Below are 22,643 nucleotides of genomic sequence, written 5' to 3'. Positions count from 1 at the left end.
CAATATGGTGCCTGTAATCATTTAGCATTTGGTTAATACACAACAGCCTATATTCCTCCCCAGCAGAGCTCCACCACCCAGAGATTCACTCTCTCATCTTAGAAACCCGAAGGGAAAAGCTACGAGTCTGGAGGACTAAGCCAGGAGTGTGTGGGGAGAGATGGCGCTGTGTTTATGGATGGAGGAGCTCATGGAATGGTTTTGGTTGGAAAAGACCTTTAAGATCATTGAGTCCAGGCATTGATCCAGCCCTGCTAGGTCTGCACCAGACCATGTCCTCAAGTATGACATCTTAAAACCCCTTCAGGGGTGGGGACACAACCACCTCCCTGGGCAGCCTCTGCCAATGCTCAACAACCCTTCCAGCAAAGAAATTCCTCCCAATATCCAACCTAAATCTCCCCTGGTGTATCTTCAGGCCATTTCCCCTTGTCCTGTCACTGCCTACCAGGGAGAAGAGACCAACCCCCACCTCGCTTCAACCTCCTTTCAGGCAGTTGTAGAGAGCGATGAGGTCTCTCCTCTGTCTCCTCTCTAGATTAAACTCCAGCTCCCTCATCTCTTTGTAACCTATGTAGAGGGACCTGTAGTATATTAAGAAAGTTTAGTAGTGTTCTCATTACTACTGTCTGTGTGTTCAAATATAATCAGAGCCCAGCATAGAAATACAACATTTTCTGTTCTTGGCCTTTTCTCCTCATACCTCTCTACCCATCACCTTTGCTGTGCCTGGCAGGGAAACAGAGCAGGTAGAACTATTTCTGCCTTTGTAAAACTTCCATATCTCCTCCAGGGAAAGGCCCACGGTGACACTACACTATTAGTGTTCTGCGCAGCTGATGTTTTGATGTTTCCCTCGTTTCTGTGCCTGGTTTAGAATCCTAAAATCGTTAAGGTTGGAAAAGCCCTCTCATCTCGTCCAGTCCAATCACCAGCACAACCCCACCGTGGCTGCTAAACCCTGTCCCCCAGTGCCACATCTACACAGTTTCTGAACGCCTCTGGGGATGGAGACTGCACCATAGCCCTGGGCAGCCTCTGCAAGTACTTCACCACTCTATCAGTAAAGAAACGTTTCCTAATATCCAATCTAAACCTCCGCTGGTGCAACTTGAGGTCATTTCCTGCACTTTGGTCTCAACAACCCCGTGCAAGTTATTGTAAGTCTGTTTGCAATGAGGACATCAACCTTGGCTTTGGGATGTCCAGATTCCTGCTCCCACACAAAATTCTGCACCATCTCAAGCTTTTGCTTTTATTTGGCTCATTTTTCCACTCATAAGGTAAAATGTGGCAGCCTTGGTCTGCCTCTTGCTGATGACAAATACACTGAATCATCAGCATCTTTGAAGAAAGAAGGATGTTACAGAAATAAGACATTTCTACTTTTTATGTAGGTGTGACTTTGCATAGCACCTGCTCCTTCCTTCCTAGAGTTTTTGGAAGGGTCAGGATGATCTCACTGTGGTTCAGGGCCCCCGGTCCCTGATACAGAAAGCTTCAGTCTCCTGGACTTCTTTGTGTGGACAAGAGTTTTTCCTCTGCACATAATGACCAGGGGAGAATTAATCAGATGGAACTTTATTTTCAGTGACCCAAATGCACCCACAAAGCTCAGGCACCAGCTGGTACATACATTAACTCCAGTTTGGCTTCAAGACAGTCTCGTAGAGGGGCAGGGGTGGGAGGAGGCAGGAGATACAGATTTCCTGAGGATCTTTTAGGTGACACAGTCGTCTGAACCCAGGGCAAGGCTTAGGGCAAGTAAGACCTGGGCAGAGGTCTTGTTTTCAGGCTTCAGCCTCTCTGCTTTGCCCATGGCCTCAGCTCTGCATCCTTTCACATGCAGCACCGGTTCCCCAGGGTCCCAAACTTTCCATTGAGGTCCCCATTCCTTTCTAAGCCGGAGGGTGCAAATCAAATGGGGAGAGCCATGCCCAGGGCTGTCCAGGGTGCAGCGGGAGCCGGGAGCGCGGGAGATAACCATTGATGTTGTCAACACTGCGGGGACTTAACGTATTGTGAGATATGGCAGCTTGTTTGCACGGGTGTTAACCAGCCTCTCCTGTCCCCTCCTTGTCACTGCCCAGTCCCTGCCACAGCCAATCTCTGTCCTAATCTCCATCAATTAACAAGAAACACTTTCACCCTCTCGCTTCCCCCTTCCCAATGCAGACACCCACCCTGGAGCGTCGGATAAAGAGGAAAGGCCCCCCCCAGCCTCGACCCTCTCCCCCTCTACTTTCCACTAACTCAGCGCAACCAATTAGGCATCTGACACCCGTACTGGCTGACAAATTGTTTCTGTCATCTGCTTTCTGTCTTTCATTAAACGAGAGGCGGAGGGGGGAATTGAGAAGGGAAGGGGGGCTGGGAGATGTGATCTCCCATGCTTAGCGAGGCCAGATACATTAATTACAAAACGGCCATTTGCAGCATGAAAATGCATTAATTAAATTTATGCAATCATTATCTTTAAATAGTCATATCTTTAAAATAATCAGCCCTTCCTGAGTCTTCCCTCTTCTCCGCTAAGTATCTCTAATCCCTTTTCCACCATTTATCTCTGGATCGGCAGTGGCTTTCATGGTTTAAAACTTCTGTGGGCAGGAGGCGCCTTACAAACTCTTCTCGAGTAACACACGGGTGCTGCTACCTTTGCTCATGCCCTTGGCCTTGCAGTGAGGAGGACAGGCGAGGGGCACAGCCCTTTTCAGAGGATTTCTCTGTTTTGGGGGGCTTTGGATCAAGATATTTTCATAAAAGAGAGCTTGTAGCTCAGGCAGGATTGGGGGGGGGAGTTACGTATAATATTCTTTATTTGCATCTTTATTGGGGAGCAAGCTGTGTGCTGCTTTCCATACCCACTTGGTAAATGTGTTGCTGTTTTCATTTGGAAGTTATAATGAGGGAAAACCCTTCCCTTTGGTACAGCCTAAGCTCTGCCAGCAGAGATCTTTTTTCCATCAGTGTAACTTTTTCTTCTTAAAAATCACTTCATTCTAGGCAGTAAATGGTGCTCATAAGAAAAAAGAGGTTTTCAAACCAGGCATTTCACTACTTGGATGCTCAAGATCACTTCTTGTTGCCATTGTATTACAGTTCTAAAAACCATTTTATTTCGGAGTACCTTCAGTTGTAGCCAAAATCCAGTTGCACCAGCCAAACCAGAAGGAAGCGCCGTTAATGATGGGTTAGCCCAGGAGCTTCTGCTTTTATACTTCATTGTTCAAAGCCTTTGCCTGTTTCTGAGCACTACTCAAATAATCAATGTAAACTTATCAAAGTTTGTGCCAGCCCCCGGCAGCGCCCAGGCGCAGGGGTGCCAAAATACCCTGTGAAGGGTTAATCTCATCCACTGCTTAAGCAAGCACCTATAGCTCCATAGGAAAGCTCCAGCCCAAATAGCTTTTAAAGAGCTGGAGGACTCAGAGAGGGATACTTATCTAAACTCAAATCCTTTAGGGCTTTCTTATCGCTTCTGGTTAAAGATTGTGTTCTGCTCTTTGTGTGTCTGCATCGTTTTTAATAAATCCGACATGTTTCTTTCCCCTATCAGTAATGCCTAGTGGGCCGACGTCCAATTAGACTGGAGACGAAGCCGGAGTATTTGGATCCAAACCTCGTGTTGTGTTCAGCTAGCGATGAGTTGGGGATTAAGACAGGGTAGGATTTAGGGGAGGAGCTGATGGTGACTGTCTCCTGCCAGATCTCTCACATCCGAGGGGCAAAAATGAGCTCTGGAGGAAAGCACAAGCAGACCATGCTTGTCTGGCACAGGGAAGTCCCTTCAACAGTCCCAGTGTCCCCAGCCACCTCCTCAAACTGTGCATTATCAAACTATGAGCTGTTTGGATCCAGCACAGCATGAATTTAGTATAAAGGTGATTATATATCACCTATATATATATATATATGACCTATAATGAATATAAAGGGCTCATTTTTCCCTGGACCGTCTCTGAGAAGGACATTTCTGGAGAGAGAGGCAAAGCTTTACTGTGGAGCAAAACAGAAAAAGAAGTCTTTGAGCTAGAACATAACTGAATTGTACTCCTCTATTAAAGCCACTGTTTTCAGCAAGGATCCCCACTTTCTTCTTCTATCTTTTCTCCTCTTTGTTTACACTTATGTCTCCATACCAGTGGACTCCACAGCTTGGTGAATGCAGTTCCGTTATCCCCAAGTTCAGATCCTATGACAGTTTTGGGATTGGTGTTTGGCAAAAGCAGGCAGCTCCCTGTCTTCGAAAATGCCACAGTGCTCCCTAGCAGCAGAGAGAAGTCTGGAAGAGCACATGGCACTAGGAAAGGCTGCAAAAAGCATTCCCTTAGATTCAGGAGCTGTGATTTTCCTTCAAGTGAGGGAAAAAGAGGTCCCAACTTTAGAAATTCATTCCTATGGGAGTCTGTCAGAAGATCTCAAATGAAGGTGCTCCAGGACAGGACCAGGGTCTGGGCTGTTCATTCATTAACGTGAGCTGAAAAGAGAAACCCTAACCTTCAAAAATGCACCAAACTCTCCCCGGGAATGCAGGGAAGTACGAGAGCAAGCAAGCAAGCAAACGGCAGACAATCTGGCGATAGGAAGTGCTTCTGATTTTCCCTTTCTTCCATTCTTTTGCCAGCTCAAGTTATTAAGTGTTTGGTGTGAGCCCAGCCAGCCCTGCACTCCCTGAACTTATCAGGGTTATTTCATCTCCCCATGACCTCTCCGTATTTACGCTGGGAACCCTGGAGGCATTGGCTTTGCTTAACTGGTGTATCTTACACTGCAGTTAAGCTGGACCTTAACTGATTACAGCCCTTGATTGATCAGAGAAAGAGGGAGAGGGAGGAGGGAGAGGAGTCCTAGAGCAGATACGCGGACTATCGGCGCACCGAGCAGCTTCGCCTGCGGCTGGGATATGCCACTCGGGAAACTCTTTGTAGTGCAGCTCCTTTCACATTTATAGAGGCTCCCCTCCACTCTCCAAAAAAGGGAGATGGAGAGAGAAAAGCGGGCAAAGGTGGGGGGAGCATGGAGGCGACTCAAAGGATCTCAGGAAATCTTGTTTCGAAGCAGTAAGTCAGCACCCGCACTCCATTACCAGTGTCCGCAGGGGGTTGTGATAGGGAGCGGGCGCAGAGCAGCTTAGCTGAGAAATGGGAAAAAAACACTAATAAAATGAGGGAGAGAAATGGAAAAGGAGGAGGGGAAGAGGAGCCCATTCTGTGAATTTTAGTTTGCCTCTGTCAGTCTCTGATGGGGGCAATGACAGGAGTTCATAGAACAGTTTGAATTTGCTGGGGCTGTGCTGCATGCCACCCCCACCCTGCCATTATTCACATTAGGCAAATGCACAGCGACAGATTTAGGGCTGATTTAGCAGGAAACCTTGGGGAGTGTTTGTTTATTTCTTGGTATCTTGAATCTCTCACCATGCCCCTCTCACTGCCCATCTGCCACCAGCATGTCTGAGCTGATCCAGGAATGGACAAATAGGTGCAGTATTAAAAACTCAAGTGATGACCATCCAGCCTATTTCCAAAGCCAAAACTAACCTGAGCCCTTCTGCCAGTCTGGAACTGTTTAGGAATTGCAGTTTTCCATGATTGTGCCTTTCTGCTTTCTCCTCCCAGATGATGGGAGGAGATACCTTATCCCAGATGGATAAGGTTCCCAGATTTGGAACCTTAAGGTTCCAAAATGCCTTAAGAAAGATTGATCTTCCTAAGATTAATGATAGAATCATAGAAGGGTTTGGGTTGGAAGGGTCCCTTAAAGATCATCCAGTTCCAACCCCCTTCCATGGGTAAGAACACCTCCCCCTAGACCAGGCTGTCTGAAGTTGCCCAGAGATGCTGTATATCTGAACAAAGGGATTTTTCCATGGAAACGTTCCTTTCCAGTGTATTCACTTGTCCTTCACAGAGAAATGCACTCAAGGGGAGAACAGCATCAGGGTAGAGTTTGCTCATGGTGGCTTCTGTTAGCACAGTCCTGGAAACGAGGAGGGCAGGGTGGTTGGGTTTGCCAACCAGCACTTTTGGGAAATATTTGCCTTCTTTTGGTTATTCTATATAAAATGTCTTGGTGATTCGAATTTAATCAGGAAAAACACTTTGTGCTTAGATAGCACAAAGTGAACAGTGATGTTGAGGGTTAGTGAAGCACGAACTGTCCATTTTCAGAGGGGAGATATTCAGCTGAGCATGAAAACCAGACCCTTTTGACAGTTCCAATATGGCAAGTGAGCCTCTCAGCTTGAGTCTCTCCTGTTTCTGGAAGGGATGAGCCTGTATATCTTGGGTTTGCTTGTTAGTGATAATTGATACCTGCAGAACTGGGACCCCGTTTACCTTAAACCACCCACACTAGCACATCACGTCCTTTATTCTATCTCTGATTATCCAGACTGCTAAAATCTCTGCCATCTGCTTTTATCTAAGTGACAGTAGATTTTGAAACACCAGGGACAGTGGCTTGTGTTTCTAGATCAAGAGCTTTCTAATGTGATTTCCTATCACAATGATGCCTTCCCTCATTCCCCTCCAAATTACAGATTTACCACCGGGTTTCCTTGGATTCAGGAGCTGTGATTTTCCTATGTGTGAAGGAAAAAGAGTTCCTGACTTTAAAAAGGCACCCCTGTGGGAGCTTCAGAAGGTCCAGACTGAGTTGAGATGGTTTCAGCCTTATTGGATGTATAACCCCATGGTGCTTCTGATTTCCTGATGGTATTTCCGTTGACAGAAAAGTCCACTTCTCTTTCCCAAACCATCCAGATTTAAGCAATTTCTCTCACCATTATAGCTAAGACCTTCCCATTCTTTTGTATAGCTTAGAAACTTTTCTTTAGACCTTCTCTATAATTTGTACATCTCTACAGAAGCAGGGTGCCCAAAACAAGATGCAGTGCTCCAGGTGGAACCTCACCATAGCCCTGAACAATCAGGTAATAACTTCCCATCGCCTTTTTATCTAATCCTCCCCTCATGCAGCCTGCATTGGTCTGCTTCTCTGCAGCTCACTGTCGCATCCTCAGATCCATCCCATTCCCAGCATCTCCCCGAGCCCTTCTCCATCATGAGTGTGTGACAGTTCTCCATCCGTCAAGTGAACAGGGTCATTTTAGGACACAAATGCTCATCTTCATTTCACCCGCTGTGTCCTAGACCTCTCCTTTATGGTGCTGAAACATCCGTCAGATGTTTGAAGTCACTGAAAGGCAATGATGATATTTTTGGGTTTATTGTTCTCTGCCAAACTGTTCAAGCGCAGGCCCACAGGAACCGTTTCTGACCACTCTGAAGGGATCTGTTATAAGCTGTCTCACACACACCAGGAAGGATCTAGGCACATTGTGTTCTGTCCCAGCTCTGCCTCTGACATGTTTCATGTGCCTTTAGGAAAGGCATTTCACTGCCCTCCGTGTATTTCCCAACGGAGCAGGGAAGGTTATGAAAATGAGATATTATTGTTCTACAACAGCAGCCATGTCAGCCCTGGAGTAGGGAGGACTTGTGTGATTGTGTTAGCTCATATTTGTAACCCTCTTCTCTTTGGCACGTCGGGAGTGTTGATGGAGGCTATAAACACCCAGCCTGAGGAGGTAAAGCTGGAGTAGCATGAGTCTGATTAAACTGATGCCCACAACAAAGTAGAACTAGAGAGCTGAGTCCCCTGTTTGTTCACATCGGCGTGAATCAGGCTGAGGGCACTGGACCACCTCCCATGAGAGGACAGGCTGAGAGAGCTGGGGTTGTTCAGCCTGGAAAAGAGAAGGCTCCAGGGAGACCTTAGAGCAGCTTCCAGCACTGAAAGGGGCTCCAGGAAAGCTGGGGAGGGGCTCCTGATCAGGGGGTGCAGGGGTAGAACAAGAGGGAACAGTTTTCAGCTGGAAGAGGGGAGATTGAGATGAAATCTTGGGGAGAAATGTTTTGCCGTGAGGGTGGGGAGGCCCTGGCCCAGGTTGCCCAGAGCAGTGGTGGCTGCCCCATCCCTGGAGGGGTTCCAGGCCAGGTTGGATGGGGCTTGGAGCCCCTGATCCAGTGGGAGGTGTCTCTGCCCATGGCAGGGGTTGGGACCGGATGGGTTTTGAGGTCCCTTCCAAACCAAACTGTTCCATGATTCTGTGACTGTGCTTGCAGTCAGGGAAGTCATCTTTACAGCAGGCTAATGAGAAGTTTGCTCCCTGGGTTCCAAAATTTAGTTGGATGTGACCTTAGATAGAAGGGACTGAAATTACCCGGATCAGACATTTTCTGGGTGCAAGAAGTGTGAAGCATTGTCTGGATCCCTGGGCTGACCACAACTCAGATTTAGCGGGTGTACATGCTGGATGTACACGCTGGTTTGGCGTATTGGTTTACAACTCCACTGGGTCAAGTGGTTTAGAAAATATTCAAAATTAATTGCTTGGGTTTGTGAGTGCAGTGTTAGCGATTGCTACATAAGTCATTTTAGTCCTACCTAGGGGCATATTTGCATGTATTTATCCTCCTTTCAAGTGAAGATCTTTGGGGAAACTGTATTTATCTCCTCCCAACTCTTTCTTCAGCTTTCAGTAGTCCTAGAGTCACCTCTTCATTTTGTTTCCATTTAATGTATGTATAGAATAACCAACTCTTCCCACCAAGTGAAAATGAATCCACAGAGATCAAAAAGCATTAATATGAGGAAAGGTTGCCTTCTGCAAGAGAGAAGGAAAAGATTAGCTGAACAGCCTGCAAAATAAAGATGCAAAAGATTAAGATGAGTCCCCACCAAGTAGCTCAGAATGGTCTAGAGCATGACCTACCCAGAGCAGATGTTGGATCAACCACAAATGGCAGAGACCAACCTCTCATGGGGAACTCGGAGCAAATCCTTAGCCTGGACCATTGTCAGCTTAATGCTGTGTCAAACCAGGTGCCTGGAGTTGGAGACACCACAGAATCTGGGGTCACTCTGGGAAACTCTGTCCGTGAGCTCCCACCTCGGCATTGTTCTGTGTGCTTGGGTTTGCTCTGCTTAGGACACCTCTGGGTCTGCCCGGTCGTGAGGCAGTGTAGCATCACTGAATGTGGGTGTAAAGCTATGTCCAAGATCTGATGTCAGTATCAGCTGGGCATCTTAGCAGGCCTCAAGCAAACCAACGATGCAGGGCAGGAGGTGTGGGGACTATGAGGATGTATGGCTCATCCAACACAGCCTGGATTGCCTTGGTGTTTCCTCTTGACTGCAGACACCACCAAGGTGCAGCAGCCAGGTCCGCTGGGGCAAGGGTTTGTCATGGAACTCATCTGCAACCCTTCATCTTCCCTCACACCCTCCTCTATCTAAGCAGGATCTCTCCCTATCCGTTGTCTGCCCCTCCAGCCCCTCCGCAATACACTGAAATGTCCCCCCCCAAGCCCCGAAACCTAAAATCCAAAGGCCTGATTGCACAGATCGAAGGCCCTAATTGCGCTTCTCTTTGCAAAGCCGCATTCGTTTATCATAAAGGGTGCACATTTCCCCTGCTACAGTTTCCACGGCCAGAGGCCCTGAGGGCCGGCTCAGAAATGGAGGGAATTAATTACATTTTTTTTAACTCCCCTTCTTTTAAAGTATGGGAGAGAGTGATGAAACGTCCTGGGGGGGGAACGGGGGAGAGCTGCAGAGCTGAGGGTGGGGAGGGAGGCGGCATCAGGAGGCAACGGGGGGGCTGGCTCTTTCATCCAGGAGGGTCTTTGTGCATTAACCTTGGTCTCCCCAACATATTGAGATCCCTTCCTCCTCTTTCCCATGCCAAATGACCTCTGGAAAAGCAAGAAACATGGCCAAAGGCTCCCAGCACCGTGGCTGTTATTGACTTACCCCGAAGTGCAATCCTGTGCCATGCCTGTGACTGATTTTGGACAGCAGCAAAGGGAACAGAGATGGGAAAAGGGAGAGAGACAAGTGATGAGAGGGAGGGGAAAGGTACGGCTGTCAGTCACTGTGATGGACAGGGAGCAGATTTCCCTCCAGATAAAGCCTTACAGATGTGAAGTGGGTATTGATTTTTAGTTAGTGATGATAATGCACCAAGAAGTAATAAATTATAAGAAAGCAAGGTCAAAAAGAAAAGGTAAAAGGACTTTGCATTCTTGAGGAGGGGATTTCTCCAAATGCCCCAGACTTTTCCAAGTTCAAAAGTTGCCTGGAAAATTAGTTTATCCAGCTGAAACAAGAAGGCTGATAACATGGGCCTGCCGAGGGCTTGCGTAGAGCTCTCCGTGCTGGGTGGTTGTGTAGTAGAGAGGCAATAGAAACCTCTGGTTCACTGTTATTATTTCTAACACCTTTATGTCCTGGGATGGGGAAGATCGGATGCCGCCCTCTGATAAACCGAATCTCAGGGGAGCCCAGCCTCAAATAGCTCTCAGCGTGCCTGGAAAAGGCAGATATTCCCAATGATCAGCATGGCTGAAAAGGGAACAGAGGGCTTTGGGGCTCCTGGCTCAGCTGAGCCCCAGAGCCTCTATCAGGGCTCATGGAATCATAGAATCATAGAATGGTTTGAGTTGGAAGGGACCTTAAAGACCATCTAATTCCAGCACCCTTGCCATGGGCAGGGACACCTCCCACTGGATCAGGCTGCCCGAGGCCCATCCAACCTGGCCTTGAACCCCTCCAGGGATGGGGCAGCCACCACTGCTCTGGGCAACATTTGCCAGGGCCTCCCCACCCTTATTGTGAAGAATTTCCTCCTATGTCTAGTCTAAATCTTCCCCTGTCCAATTTATAGCCATCTGCAGCAGTCAGCCACTCAACCTCCATGGGATGCTCCAGCAGGGGTGTGCATCCTGTAGCCACCTTCCAGCATCTCCCCTCTCCAACCTCCGCACAGCTATGTATCCATTCACCACTCCGTCATCATTGTGATGAACTATTGGCATCCATATGTTTCTATATAGATTTCCAGAGGGAAATTCTGCCCAGCCTTTTAAGAAATGGGTCTTAGGATGGTGTGAATTGTCCTTCAGAAATGTCAGTCTCTCTGTAGAGGGATTCCAGAGGATTAGCAGAGACTAGTACCTTAACTTCACACAGCTAAGGTTAGTTGAGTTGAGTCCTGGCTTAAGTGACTTGCTCAAGCCCTTGTGAGCCTGTAGCAGAGCTGGGATTAGAAACTGGTTCCCATCCTGACTGATTAGAGCCAATTACCGTCTTTAGTAGGATTGTGCAAGTGTCTTCTCCGGTCTCAGCTCCTCTGAATTTGAAGAGTGTGAATCTGGGTTTCATTTACCAACATTGCTTTACATTCCCCTTTCTTTTTAAAAGGGCCTTAGCGGAAGTGTTAATATGACTTCTGCTTGCTTTAAGAGCCTTTTATTTTCTCAGAGTAATACAAAGCAGCTGAGTCTTTTGGGGAGATGGCCAGGAGGGAGAGCGCTAGAAAACCCTCTGCTCCGTGAGTGGTTCCAGTTGCTCTTTATTTTATAGCACAGGATTTCTTTCTGCACCTGTAGGGCTCAGCGGCGCATCCGCAATCCAACAGCACTGCCAGACCCGGACAGCTCAGGCAGGGAGAGGCGAAACAGCCTGGCTTTGCACTGCCGCAGCCAGAGCTTTCCAAAAACAACTCGGCATTCCTATGTCCATGTTTTTGCACATGCAAGAACGCTGTTTATTATTTTAAGCATCTCATTCTGCTTGCAAATGAAATCTGATGATGTCTCGTGGCTCCTGTACACGTGAGTGTCCTGGATATCTGTCAGGGCAAAGAGGTGCAGGGTGTCACAGCTACCGCGAAGGTGATGCTGAAGCTGTGAGGTCTGTCAGCAGCCAGTGGGATCGAGGGGCAGAGAAGGAGGATTTGCAGCTGAGCCAGATCAAAGATCGTGACCCAGCTTTAGTGGAAGGTTACAAATAACTTTACAGCTGGAAAACCTCCCTTCAGGCTGTGCTCCCATGATTTCCCCACTCCATAAGCCCTGAGGCAGAGGCGTTTACATTACATCCACACAGAAAAGCATGACAGCCCTATTCTCATATTAATCCACTCTGTCTTGAATATTTAAATGCAATTTCCTTTCTTCATCCATCTGTCTTTCAGTCTTCGGTCTGTCATGGGCAGGGAGTTCTACAGGCGCGTTTCACACTGTTGTGGCTAAACAACTTCATCCAGATACCTTGAGGCCTAATCGTTGTGGCTCAAAAGCCGTGCCCAGAGGGTCTGAAGAGCTGAAGGTGTTTTAGGCTCTGTCTGGAATGGTGTAGAGACAGTAAAGGCAGGTTTAACTTTCGAGGACCAGTAACAAACGCTAAGCTCAGTGCAGGCTGAAAGCTCTGAAGGAACAGAGGGTTAACAGACCCTTCCTGTGCTGCCGCTGCTGCGCTGCTCTTAGTTTGTTCAAAGCTTGTTCCTATTTCTCTGTATTGCACTGCAGACAAACCCAGTACTTGGGGTTAGACTGATTTTCCAGACTTTTTAACTACCCCCCCCCCAATACCTCCTCACTGCCTCCTCCTCTGCGGGGGTTCAGCCACTCCTGCTCTCAAATCTCCCTCACAGACAAATGCCCGGGAAGGATCTCAGGCTGGCTGAGTCAGGAGGTGGCATCACATCAAGGGAAAGCATCTTTGCGGGACTCCAGAGTCCTTCCGGGGGGGGAGGAGAAGCTTTAGAAAGCAAAGGCCAGTGCGTAGCTGGTCATTCAACCTAAGCCCCTGCTCCAGCGGGAAGATGAGGGAGGAGGGGATGGGAAAGGTGTCGGGGTGAGCAGGAAGGGCAGACGCCACTCTATACAACTCTTCTTGTGTCCTTCCAGAGAATGTATCCTCTGCACAATAGCTCACCAGGCCGCTGGTGGGGGATAAAGGGCTCATTTTACCACTTGCCAGGCTCCAAATATTTCCAATTTGCCACTTTAATTGATGTCAATAAGGTTATGCTAAATTCGGAGATTTTCAGCCGCTCAGCATCTGAGCGCCGTCCTGGCCCCCCCGAGGTGACTGCCTGTCCCTCTCCCCCTCCTTTCCCAGCACAAACACAGCCAGGCACGCCTGCGGCGGCTGCCGAGATCAACCAAGAGGCATCAGGAGTCCCCTTCCTCCCCTCGCCACCATCCGCTTCTGCAAACTCTTTACACTCTTAACTTGGAAGCCCCAGGGGGAATTTTGCTGATTGCAGGAGGCAATTGCATTAAAGCGCTGGTGAGATCGGGATCCTTGCGTGAAGGGCCGTAGGCAGCGGTTTACCCCAACCTCACTTGCGGGAACAAATCCAGCATTTTTGTTGCCAAAGAGGGAAAAAAAAGAGATCCTAAGTTCATCTGTTTCAGGTCTCAAAGCAGGAAGATTGCTTGTGTGCAAATCTAATTACTTTTTCAAACCCAACACTAAACTGAAATGAGCCGAGCCAGGACCTGTTATCCTTTAACATTCGAGGGAAAATAGAACTTTGACATTTCAGTCTCTAAAGCTGAATCTACATCAAAGCCAAGTAGGGTTTGTGTCTGGCTTGGTTAGAGACTTTTGCAAACCAAGCCCCACTCAGACTTCCAAAGAAAGGGGCAATCTTCAGCGTCCCTTTTTGAAAATAGGCATTTTTGCCCCATCTGATGGGTCTCCACTTCCATGGGGGCTGTGCACAGGAAGGGAGGGGTGCTAGTCCATGGCAGTGCATGTTGAGTGGGTTTGTCCCATGTTTATTCCTTTCTCCAGTGTTCATCCTGGACTGCACAGCTCACATTGTTGGCAGGGCAGTGACCAAAGACCAAAGATTGAGTGTGCTGGGAAGGAACTTCTCAGTTGTCCCTACTGAGATCTTTCAAATGCAGCATTAGACACAGAGGAGTCAACTGTAGGGTCTGCCTGATGTTATTTAGTGGGAGCAGAACTTCATTCACCAGCCTGGCCAAGCTTTTATTGATATTGTGTATTATACTGATAGAACAGCACTGTATGTAGACTATTTCTCCCTGGTATGCATGAAGCTGTGCACTCACCCTTTCTCCTCCAGACATTGACCTGTTGTCTCCTGTGTTTCTCCAGGTGATGAGCATCTTGAGCAACCCCAGTGGGGTTCCTCCACAACCCCAGGCTGATTTCTCCATCTCTCCCCTTCACGGTGGCTTGGACACCACCAACTCCATCTCTGCCAGCTGCAGCCAGCGGAGCGACTCCATCAAGTCCGTGGACAGCCTTCCGACTTCCCAGTCCTACTGTCCTCCCACCTACAGCACCACCAGTTACAGTGTGGACCCAGTGGCTGGCTACCAATATGGACAGTATGGACAAAGTAAGTGCGCTGATTGTATTCCCTCTGTGTAGGGAACAGCAGAAGAGAAGGAGAAAATGTAAGAAGGGATGGATATTGTATTGGAAGGGATTCCTATGAAAATCTGTCCACGTAGAGAGAAAAAGGGAATCTTTCCACTAAACACAGATAGAGATTTCTCCTCACAGCCTCCCCGACACCCTTGCAGTCTAATTCAAACATCTCAATTGAAATGATAAAACATTTGTATTAGGAAAGGACAACTTCCAGACCTCTCTCCTTTCCCCATCTCTGACTCTTGTTTCTCCAAAAGCCCTGCATCATGCTCATCCTGCTGGAATTTGAATGCCATCTCTTAGTGACCCAGAACTGTGTGTGTTGCTTTCCTCTCCTGCCCTCTGTATGGGTCCTTGCTCAGAGGTTTTGCTACAAACCACTGACGGTGTTTCTGCAAAAGCTGAAGTGGGACTGGAATTGTAATCCTGAACCTCAACTTCAGACCCGAAAGGCAGAGGGACCCTGGGAGGGGCTGTTTCTCCTCCAGAATGGCTGGGTCACCAAACCACCAGCAAGCCTGGCAAAGGGCTCACCTGCCGGTGTTAAACTAATAATAAGTGTGGTGTTGTGAGAGAGTGATCTGCGGAGGGTTAAAGGTGCATCCTCTTCCTCCGGGAGCACTCCTGCTTGCCCATAGCTTGTCCTCAGTGACCTTTCCTTCCATTTGGCTGTGGCTTTTTATTCCCCTCTCCGTCACAGCCCTTTAATGTCTTTAACTTCACCAGCTAAATGAGAACCGGCTGTGGCGGCAGACGGGATCAATAGCAGCTTCCCCCCACCCCTCCCTTTTTTGTTTTTCGGGAGTTTGATCTGTGACCCCTTGACCTTCCCCTCGCTTCTGGATGTGATGCTGGACACACGTGCTATTGATAAAAATCTTAAACAAATTCCAATACCATGTATTTCCAATAAAGATTCCCTTGGGCAAGACGTTAGTCACACCCATGTGTGTAAAAAATAAAATAAGAAGGACGAGCTCCATTTTCTGAGGGAGATTGACCAGCAAAGAGAAGGAAAGAGAAAGAAGGGTTTGTCTTGGTTTGCTGCAGGAATTTTCACTTGGGCCTCTCCTTATGCTGATGAAAAACTGCTTGCATAGCCCTATTTATGTTGCTTTATTTGCTCCGTCCCCTGATCCCTGTCACGTGGCACTCTCTTTTCTGCTAGACACCCGCTGAATTTACAGGTTCAGTTTTGAGCTCACTGGACTGAGTTTGAAACAGGAATGTTTTCCTGTCGACAGTCATGGGCATTCAGGTTGCCAATGAGCAGCAAGGCTTGTGTGGTTGGCAGAGTTAGCCAAGGCATGTCCCATTCCTGGAGACAGACACGCAGGTAGCTCATCAGGAAGGCGTTCTTCCCACTGTGGGAGGAAGGTAGGAGAGAAGCCATCACGCATCACCCAAGTGGAGTCATACCCAGCGTGACACCCAAAGCCAACGCCTCGCTGCATGGCAGATGCAGCACAAACCAAGCTCTTCTGAGCTGAGATCTGTGTCAAGCAGTAAGTTCTGCATATGTACACATGTGTGTATAGATGTTGTATTTACAGGTCTGTACAGGTGAGGTAGAAATCCACTTCACTATAAACCTCTCTCACAATGAGCCCCCTTTATAATCATCTCTATGCAAGGAAACTGTTTTCATTGGTAATTAGTCCTGTTAGAGCAATCCTTTACATGAAGTTGACCTTGAAATGACAACATTTTTTCTTGCCTTTCTCAGTGCATGTTGTATTTAGAAGGCACTTCTCATCCCTCCTGCTTTTCAGTTCTTCACTGCTTCTTTTCAAATGCCGTTGGGTGGCCTCCACAAGATCGTTATTTTTTGATATGCAGTTCAAATCATGTTTCTTCTTCCTGTGATGCAGCAAAAAGTGTCAAAACTCTTTTTAGTGAGCACTGATATAATAAGAACGGTGGGTTGTTATGGTGGGAGCAGGCTCTGTATAACTGGGCACATAATCAGGGCTTGAGAACTTAGAGCCCTGCAGCTTTAGTGTGCTCTGGACCTGGCCTACAGAGAGTCTCTCTCTCCTCACTCCTTTCCTGCTTCTTCTCTGGTTTAGATACACAAAATTAGACACACTTTCTCTCTCACATAACCAAATAAACACCCAGAGTACTTTCCTTAAATTTCTGGTTTTATTTTGGCTTCCACTGTATAGAACCAACAAACCCCTATCTTTGACTGCTGCTGTGGGATACCCTGGTGCCTTTGAACTCCTTCCACTGGCACAGAAAGCAATATCGGGAGTTTAGCGTGATTTTTTTTCAGAAGGATGGGATTGCCATCAAATTTCCATTGTGCTGGGGTCTGCCCAGAGCCCTGCCCATTCACCCCCTTCCTTTCCCAAGCACTCGCCTGGATTTCCCCGGAGGTGACAACAGCCACAGTGGCACAACAACATATACACAGAGTGTCTCCAAGGAATGACTCTCCTCCTCACCTACAGCCTCTCAAAGACATCCTTTAATGTGGTTACCTGAAATATCAGGGGACTGAGCTGACAAGGTGCAGATGAGAGCCATAGCTTGAGGTCTAATCCGGTGTGCATCCACTTTGAAGACAGAGGCACCACAACCATAGAATCGCAGAACCACTAAGCTGGCAAAGACCTTTGAGATCATCAAGCCCAACCGTACATGTCTACTCCTAAATCGTATTGCTAAGCACTTCATCTGCCTGTCTTTTAAACACTCCCAGAGATGCGGACTCCACCACCTCCCTGGGCAGCCTCTGCCAGTGGCTGAGAACCCTTTTAGTGAAGACATTTTTCCTGATGTCCAATCTGAACCTGCCCTGGCACAGCTTGAGGCCATTCCCTCTCATCCTATCACCTGTCGCTTGTTGATCAACACCCACCTCACAACAGCCTGCTGTCAGATAGTTGTAGACAGTAATAACACAACATTGCAGAGCCCAGCGCTCGAGTGGAGTTACCCCAGCATCCCAGTCTCCAACTCCACTTGCTTAGCTCAGCTCCTGTCAGCCTCTGTCGCGTGCAGAAGCTGTGTGGCCCAGCAGGACTTGCTTCAGCCCCTGGGCGTAGCCTGCTCTCTTCCATCCCAGCCTGCCAGCACTTGCGCAGCTTGTGCTGTCCCAGCCGGTGAGGAGCAGAGATGCCAGATTAATGTGGTCCTTGTGGTTCCCAAAGGCCGGAGCTGTGTTAATGATGCTGGTGATGGAACGCAGAAGCGTGAAAGGAATTCTAATAGATATGACAAGTCTAATAAGAATTTGTGCCTGGAAGGGACCTCCTCTGGGGCAGGCATCTGACAAGACGTTGATGGCTGAAATTTGTTTACTCATTGGCACCGATTGTACATCTCCTGCCAGCTCCTTATTAATCTAATTTGAGACATTAAAGCCAGTGAAAGGGAGAGACTTTGACTGAGGCTCAGCTAATGAGTAATGTCACCATCCTGCCCCGGTCCTCTTCCCCCTCAGACCATGGGGCAGTCTGGGAAGCTGGGATACAGGTTCACACATCGCCTCCAGAGTTGTGGCTGTGTTTGCCACTCAGATGGAGATGAGCAAAGTAGTTTCCTTTAGGAAAGGTGGATGGAGGCAGGCAGCAGAGCTCACAAGGATGAGTCAGCATGCAGTGGACGAATCTGGTTAAACCCTGTCCAGACTTGGTGAGCTTCCACTGAATTCTCTGTAATCATAAACACCAGCACCACTGAGTGCAGGAGTTGGCTTTGCCACTGTGGGATGACACAGAGAGATGAGGCTGGAAGGCTTATCCCACTGGCTTTCTGCTCCGGCTTGTCTCAGACAGCCCTCTTGTAAACAGCATTTTGCGTGGCAGAAGTAGAATTTGAGCTTTTTTCAGTAGGTCCATGGAGAGATCCAAGGAACTGCAGCAGCCCATGCGGAGCGCACTCTGCTTACTGCAGCTCCGCTTAAACCCAGCAGCATCTGGCCTGGCCAGTGCTTCTGCAGGGCTGTCATCCATTTGCACTCTTTCCTAGGAGTGGAACAGCACCCTCATGTCTGTGACAACTGCTGCATTACACATGCAGAGTCTGCAGAGTCTGTTGGTTCCACATCCTATGAAGCCAAATGCCTCGGTTCCACTAAATGCTAACACTCACGTTGTACTGTTTTCTCCTCTCCTCTTCAGCTGCTGTTGATTATCTGGCCAAGAATGTGAGTCTGTCTACACAGCGTAGGATGAAGCTGGGAGAACATTCAGCCGTTCTGGGCCTCCTACCAGTAGAGACAGGCCAAGCTTACTGAAGATCCGACTGTGTCAACAACCCACTCCAGCAACTTGGTACGACTGGAGAAAACACCACCAGCCTTCCAGGGATCTACCTGTACCTGGACCCTACTCCTTCCCAATTCCCTTCCATCTCGCACCAACCTGAGCTGTGAAGGAGACGGGAAAGAAAGGGAGAGCTCTCCAAGTCTCCAGCTCCTCCCAGAGCACAAGGCAAGCCTGGCCTCTGTGATCTGACTCCTGTGGCCAGAGACAATGGGTTGGGTACATTTATTAACTCTACATTCCTGCCCTCCTTCTAACCCACCTGGCCATGGCATTTTGCCCATGCTTAAGGACTTTCCATTGATCTAGGTAGTTGGCATAGTCAAAGCCAAATCGATCTTCTTTTTCTTTGTAAAAAAAAGAAATGTTTCATTCTGTTTCCTTTTCTTTCCAATCCTGTAAGTTGAGTGAATGTTGTATAGGAAGGAATAATCAAGCTGGTCATTTAGAGTGATAGAATTCAGGACCACAGAAGACCTATGGACCAAATATAAGAACTTGTTTAAAAAAAAAAAAACCACACACAAAGGCAAACAAAACCGGAAAAACATGTTAAAGTGACAGCAAATCTCCCCTCCCCACTCTACCCGGCCGTTCTCAGTGGTGGCTTCCCAAAGCAGGGCCAAAGCAGGCCAGATCGCTGCTAAGCAGAGGCAGGATGTGAGTCTGTCCAGCATGGGACCTTTGCAAAGTGAAAATGTAAATTGCATGAGCACTGAAGGTTATGGGCACGGGCACAAGCAACATTTACTTTTCCTCTTGGGACCAATTTAGATCGGATTATCACTGAAAAGACACGGGCAACAGGTACAGCAGGAGATGTGATAGCGAACATCAGCCTTGCACACACAGAGGAAGGGCATCAAATACACCCGATCGGGTCGGAGCTTTTGCCCTTCCAGTCAAGAGAGGCGAGGACTGCGTAGCCTTTCTTTCACTCAGCAGGAAAGAAGCTGGCCATGAGAGCAAAGAGAAGAGAGGGAAGAGTCAGAGGTGTTCGTTAGCAGCCTGCTCAGAGGGGTCGGGATGCACAGTCACATCCTTCGACAAGGAAAGGGCCACCTAAAAGAAAACAGTGCTTGTTCTGAAGATGCATTCCCACATCTCACTGTTGGGTGGATGTGGCCATGGAGTCAGAGGGGAGATGCCCTGAAGAGTCTTTGTAACAGCAGCTAGGAAGGAAAAATGCTCTGAGCTGCAACACTGCACCTGTTTGTACTGCAGAAAAGATTGTCCTTGCCAATGGCATTCCCTGGCCTCGAGCCACCAGTAGAAATGCTTGCCCCTGTCCATCTATACAACTCCATGTCTAAGTTCCTTCCCTCTCCTTTTCATTTGGTGGTGGAGCCTCTCCCTCTCTAAGCCAGATAGTGTTCTCTGGATTTATCACACCACTTTTCTGTAGCAGCCAGTGCTCTCACTTTTGAATCGGCTCACAGTTCTGCTCATCCCACCATTTGGATAAAAGCAGCCAACAATAAGTGTTTATTGCTAACTCATGACTCACATGGGTTCTTACTTTCCCTTTTGCATATGGTGATGATCCCTGATGATTCTTAAGCAGAGGTCTAATATTATAGAGATTTTTCCCCTCACTTTCCTGTGTTGAGAGGGCTCACTTCAAGAACGTGCTGAAATTTGACCTGGAAAGGGCAAGGAGAGCTGCCCCTGAGGTAGCAGCCCCAAGTGACAGAATCTGTGCCGGCCAGTAGCTGGTGTGTGCAGTTCAATGGCAACAAGCAATACTTAAAGTCATCTACATATTGTAGATGTAGAGAGTTCATAATATGCTTACTATATGGTATGTCTACTTTAAGATAATGAATGTCTGCTTTTGTCCACTGGCGATAACGGGGGACCAAGTGGTCAGATCAGCTCTGGTCTGGCCATATGCTCCTAGGTTGCTAAAGGAGACACTTCTCTTGTGCTTCCTTCTGTTGCTGCTGTTTCTTATGTTCTTCTCAAATAATCTGACTTTCTTTTTGCAACTGAAACATTTTTCTGGGGATCTGTTCCCTGCCTTGCCTCAACGTCATTTATCACAAACCACCAAACCACTTTCTCTTGAGCCGTGTGGACAAGTACCTGTTCTGACCAAAGCAGAGTTGTGTTTCTTTCGTTGCTCAGCATCCTACCTGAGCCACACATGGCTTTCATCAGCTTTACTCTATGGCTGTGACAGAGCCTGCTCTACATTCCTAAAAGTGTATTAATACATCAGCTTGGCTTCTCTGCCTCTCACATACGTGTGTGCTCTGCACGGGGCAACATCTGCACCCAAAGGCTGTATTGCTGTCATTTATGCTCTAGAGATCCCAATTCAGCCTCTGTTCATCCAGCTGTACCATGCACAAGACTTCCCTCTAGTTGGAAAATACTTTCCTTGGATCACAAAGCTTTTGAAGCACTTGAAGCTTGCTTTCTTCCCATCCTTTCTCAATGCAACATACAGCACCTACAGCTGGATGGACTGGTGAGGCCAAAGGTACCAATTCCCTTGAGGCGGCTGAGGAGCCAAAATGCCTTGGAGCATTGGAGTCGTGTTAGCTGAAGCACTTTCCCTGCTTTGCACCAGTTTCAGATCTCAGATAGCAATGGAAGATGCTAGTTTATGTGGTAGAGCTGATTCCGTTTGGCTTTTCCAAACGGAATTCCAGTCCTGGCTTGAATGCCATTCCCAACAAGAGTAACCTTCAGCCACACCTGAACTGGTGGATCGAGGGCCAGAGCAAGGGTGTCTCCATGACAGACACCAGTGTGGGGATTAACGACTGAAGCCTCTGAATTTGCTCCTGTGTCTCAGTATCACTCCGATTGCTAAAACATCAGAGCACATTATTTTCTTGTGCACCACATTCAATAGCATTGACAAGGACAAATGCCAGTAATCACCCAGTCTGGGACCACTTTCGGATTTGCATCCTCCTTGTCACTGGCAGATGGAGTTTGTAGGTGGGAAATATTGGCCCTGCATCTACCCTAGACGTTTCCAGTCCCTTGTTCTTTATATTGATATTTGTGACCAAATGCATTCCTCGCTGCCTGCTAAACTAGAAGGAAAGTTTCAGTTTGTCATGAGAATGCTTGTCCGCTGCTCCTGCTCGCAAAGAATTGTTGGCTCTCTTCATCCCACCATTATCAATTCTCCTGTGTGTGCATACTCCTCTCCCAAGCATCCCTCAACACTTGGTCCTCAGAGAGAGCATGCTGTTGAGGAGGACTTCAGTGCAGAGTGCAGAACCTCCTGCATAAAGAGTATTAAAAAGAGGGAGCGCTGTAGATACCTATTTGCCAATTACCTTCACCAGGAAGTCCATGACCACCTGGGCACCGCTGTAAATAGAGTTCTTAGAGGAATATGAAAGCCGCCCCATGCTAGCCCAAATAGCTATTCTCTGACTTTTCCCTCGTGGTCGCACTTTGTACATTAGTTGGAAATTTGTTCATGTGCTGTATGTTTATAGAAAGTTGACATTTTTTTATACTAAAAACACAGTGAGTGCCGTGCTAGTTAAAAAAAAACATGGGGGGAGGGGGGATGAACTGTAGAAATTTGCCTATCATGTGTTTTCAAAATACATTCCAGAATATTTGGGGTGGGATGGGTTTGATTTGGGGAATTTTTTTGGTTTATTTGTTTTGTTTTAAGGTTCATTCATGTATGAAAGTCTAAATGTTTTGTTTTGTTTTGTTTTGTTTTACGGATTGCCAACCTCAGTTCTGCTGAAAAGAGAGAAACTCAGGGGATGAGGTGGGGGGGAGGAGGGACAGAACAGAGGGAGGTGCCTCGAAGGCAGAAAAACCCTGAGCATGGAAGAGTAGCAATTGGCAGCGGACAAGCATTGGACAGCAGGACCCTGAGGAACGTGCAGTTGTGGTCGCTCAAAGCAGACCAAACAGGGACTGAGCAGATACTCAACTTCTGGTGACTCTGTGGGTGCCTGGGAATCCACAAACCATGCTGCACCTCATCCAAACACACCAGCAAGCGAAGGAATGCATGCCAGAGACGTTCTCTCAGGTCGACGCTGCTTCCGTGCCCGCAGGCGAGAACTGGCATCCCTGGGGGAAAGGAACAACGCCGAGTGGATTTCTTTAACC

At 47.9% G+C, this 22,643-nt stretch overlaps 1 protein-coding gene across 5 annotated transcripts in view; it reads left to right on the top strand.

The window, feature by feature from the left end:
* The window catches only part of PAX7 (paired box 7), a 108,980-nt gene extending 86,858 nt beyond the window's left edge, over positions 1 to 22,122 (top strand). For 4 of the 5 annotated variants that reach the window (XM_054085839.1, XM_054085838.1, XM_009556195.2 and 1 more), the window contains exons 8-9: positions 13,987 to 14,233; positions 18,399 to 22,122. In XM_054085839.1, the coding sequence (XP_053941814.1) occupies positions 13,987 to 14,233; positions 18,399 to 18,514 (363 nt within the window). In that variant the 3' untranslated portion in view covers positions 18,515 to 22,122. Of the gene's footprint in view, positions 1 to 6,871; positions 6,938 to 13,986; positions 14,234 to 18,398 lie in introns of all 5 variants that reach the window. The other variant, XM_009556193.2, reaches the window with a different exon arrangement.
* Positions 22,123 to 22,643: the final 521 nt, after the last annotated feature.

This window comes from Cuculus canorus, chromosome 21 (assembly GCF_017976375.1).
Source record: "Cuculus canorus isolate bCucCan1 chromosome 21, bCucCan1.pri, whole genome shotgun sequence".
NCBI classification, from domain to species: Eukaryota; Metazoa; Chordata; class Aves; order Cuculiformes; family Cuculidae; genus Cuculus; species Cuculus canorus.
The sequence above is the reverse complement of the archived record's forward strand: the minus strand, read 5'-3'. Positions and strand labels throughout refer to the sequence as shown.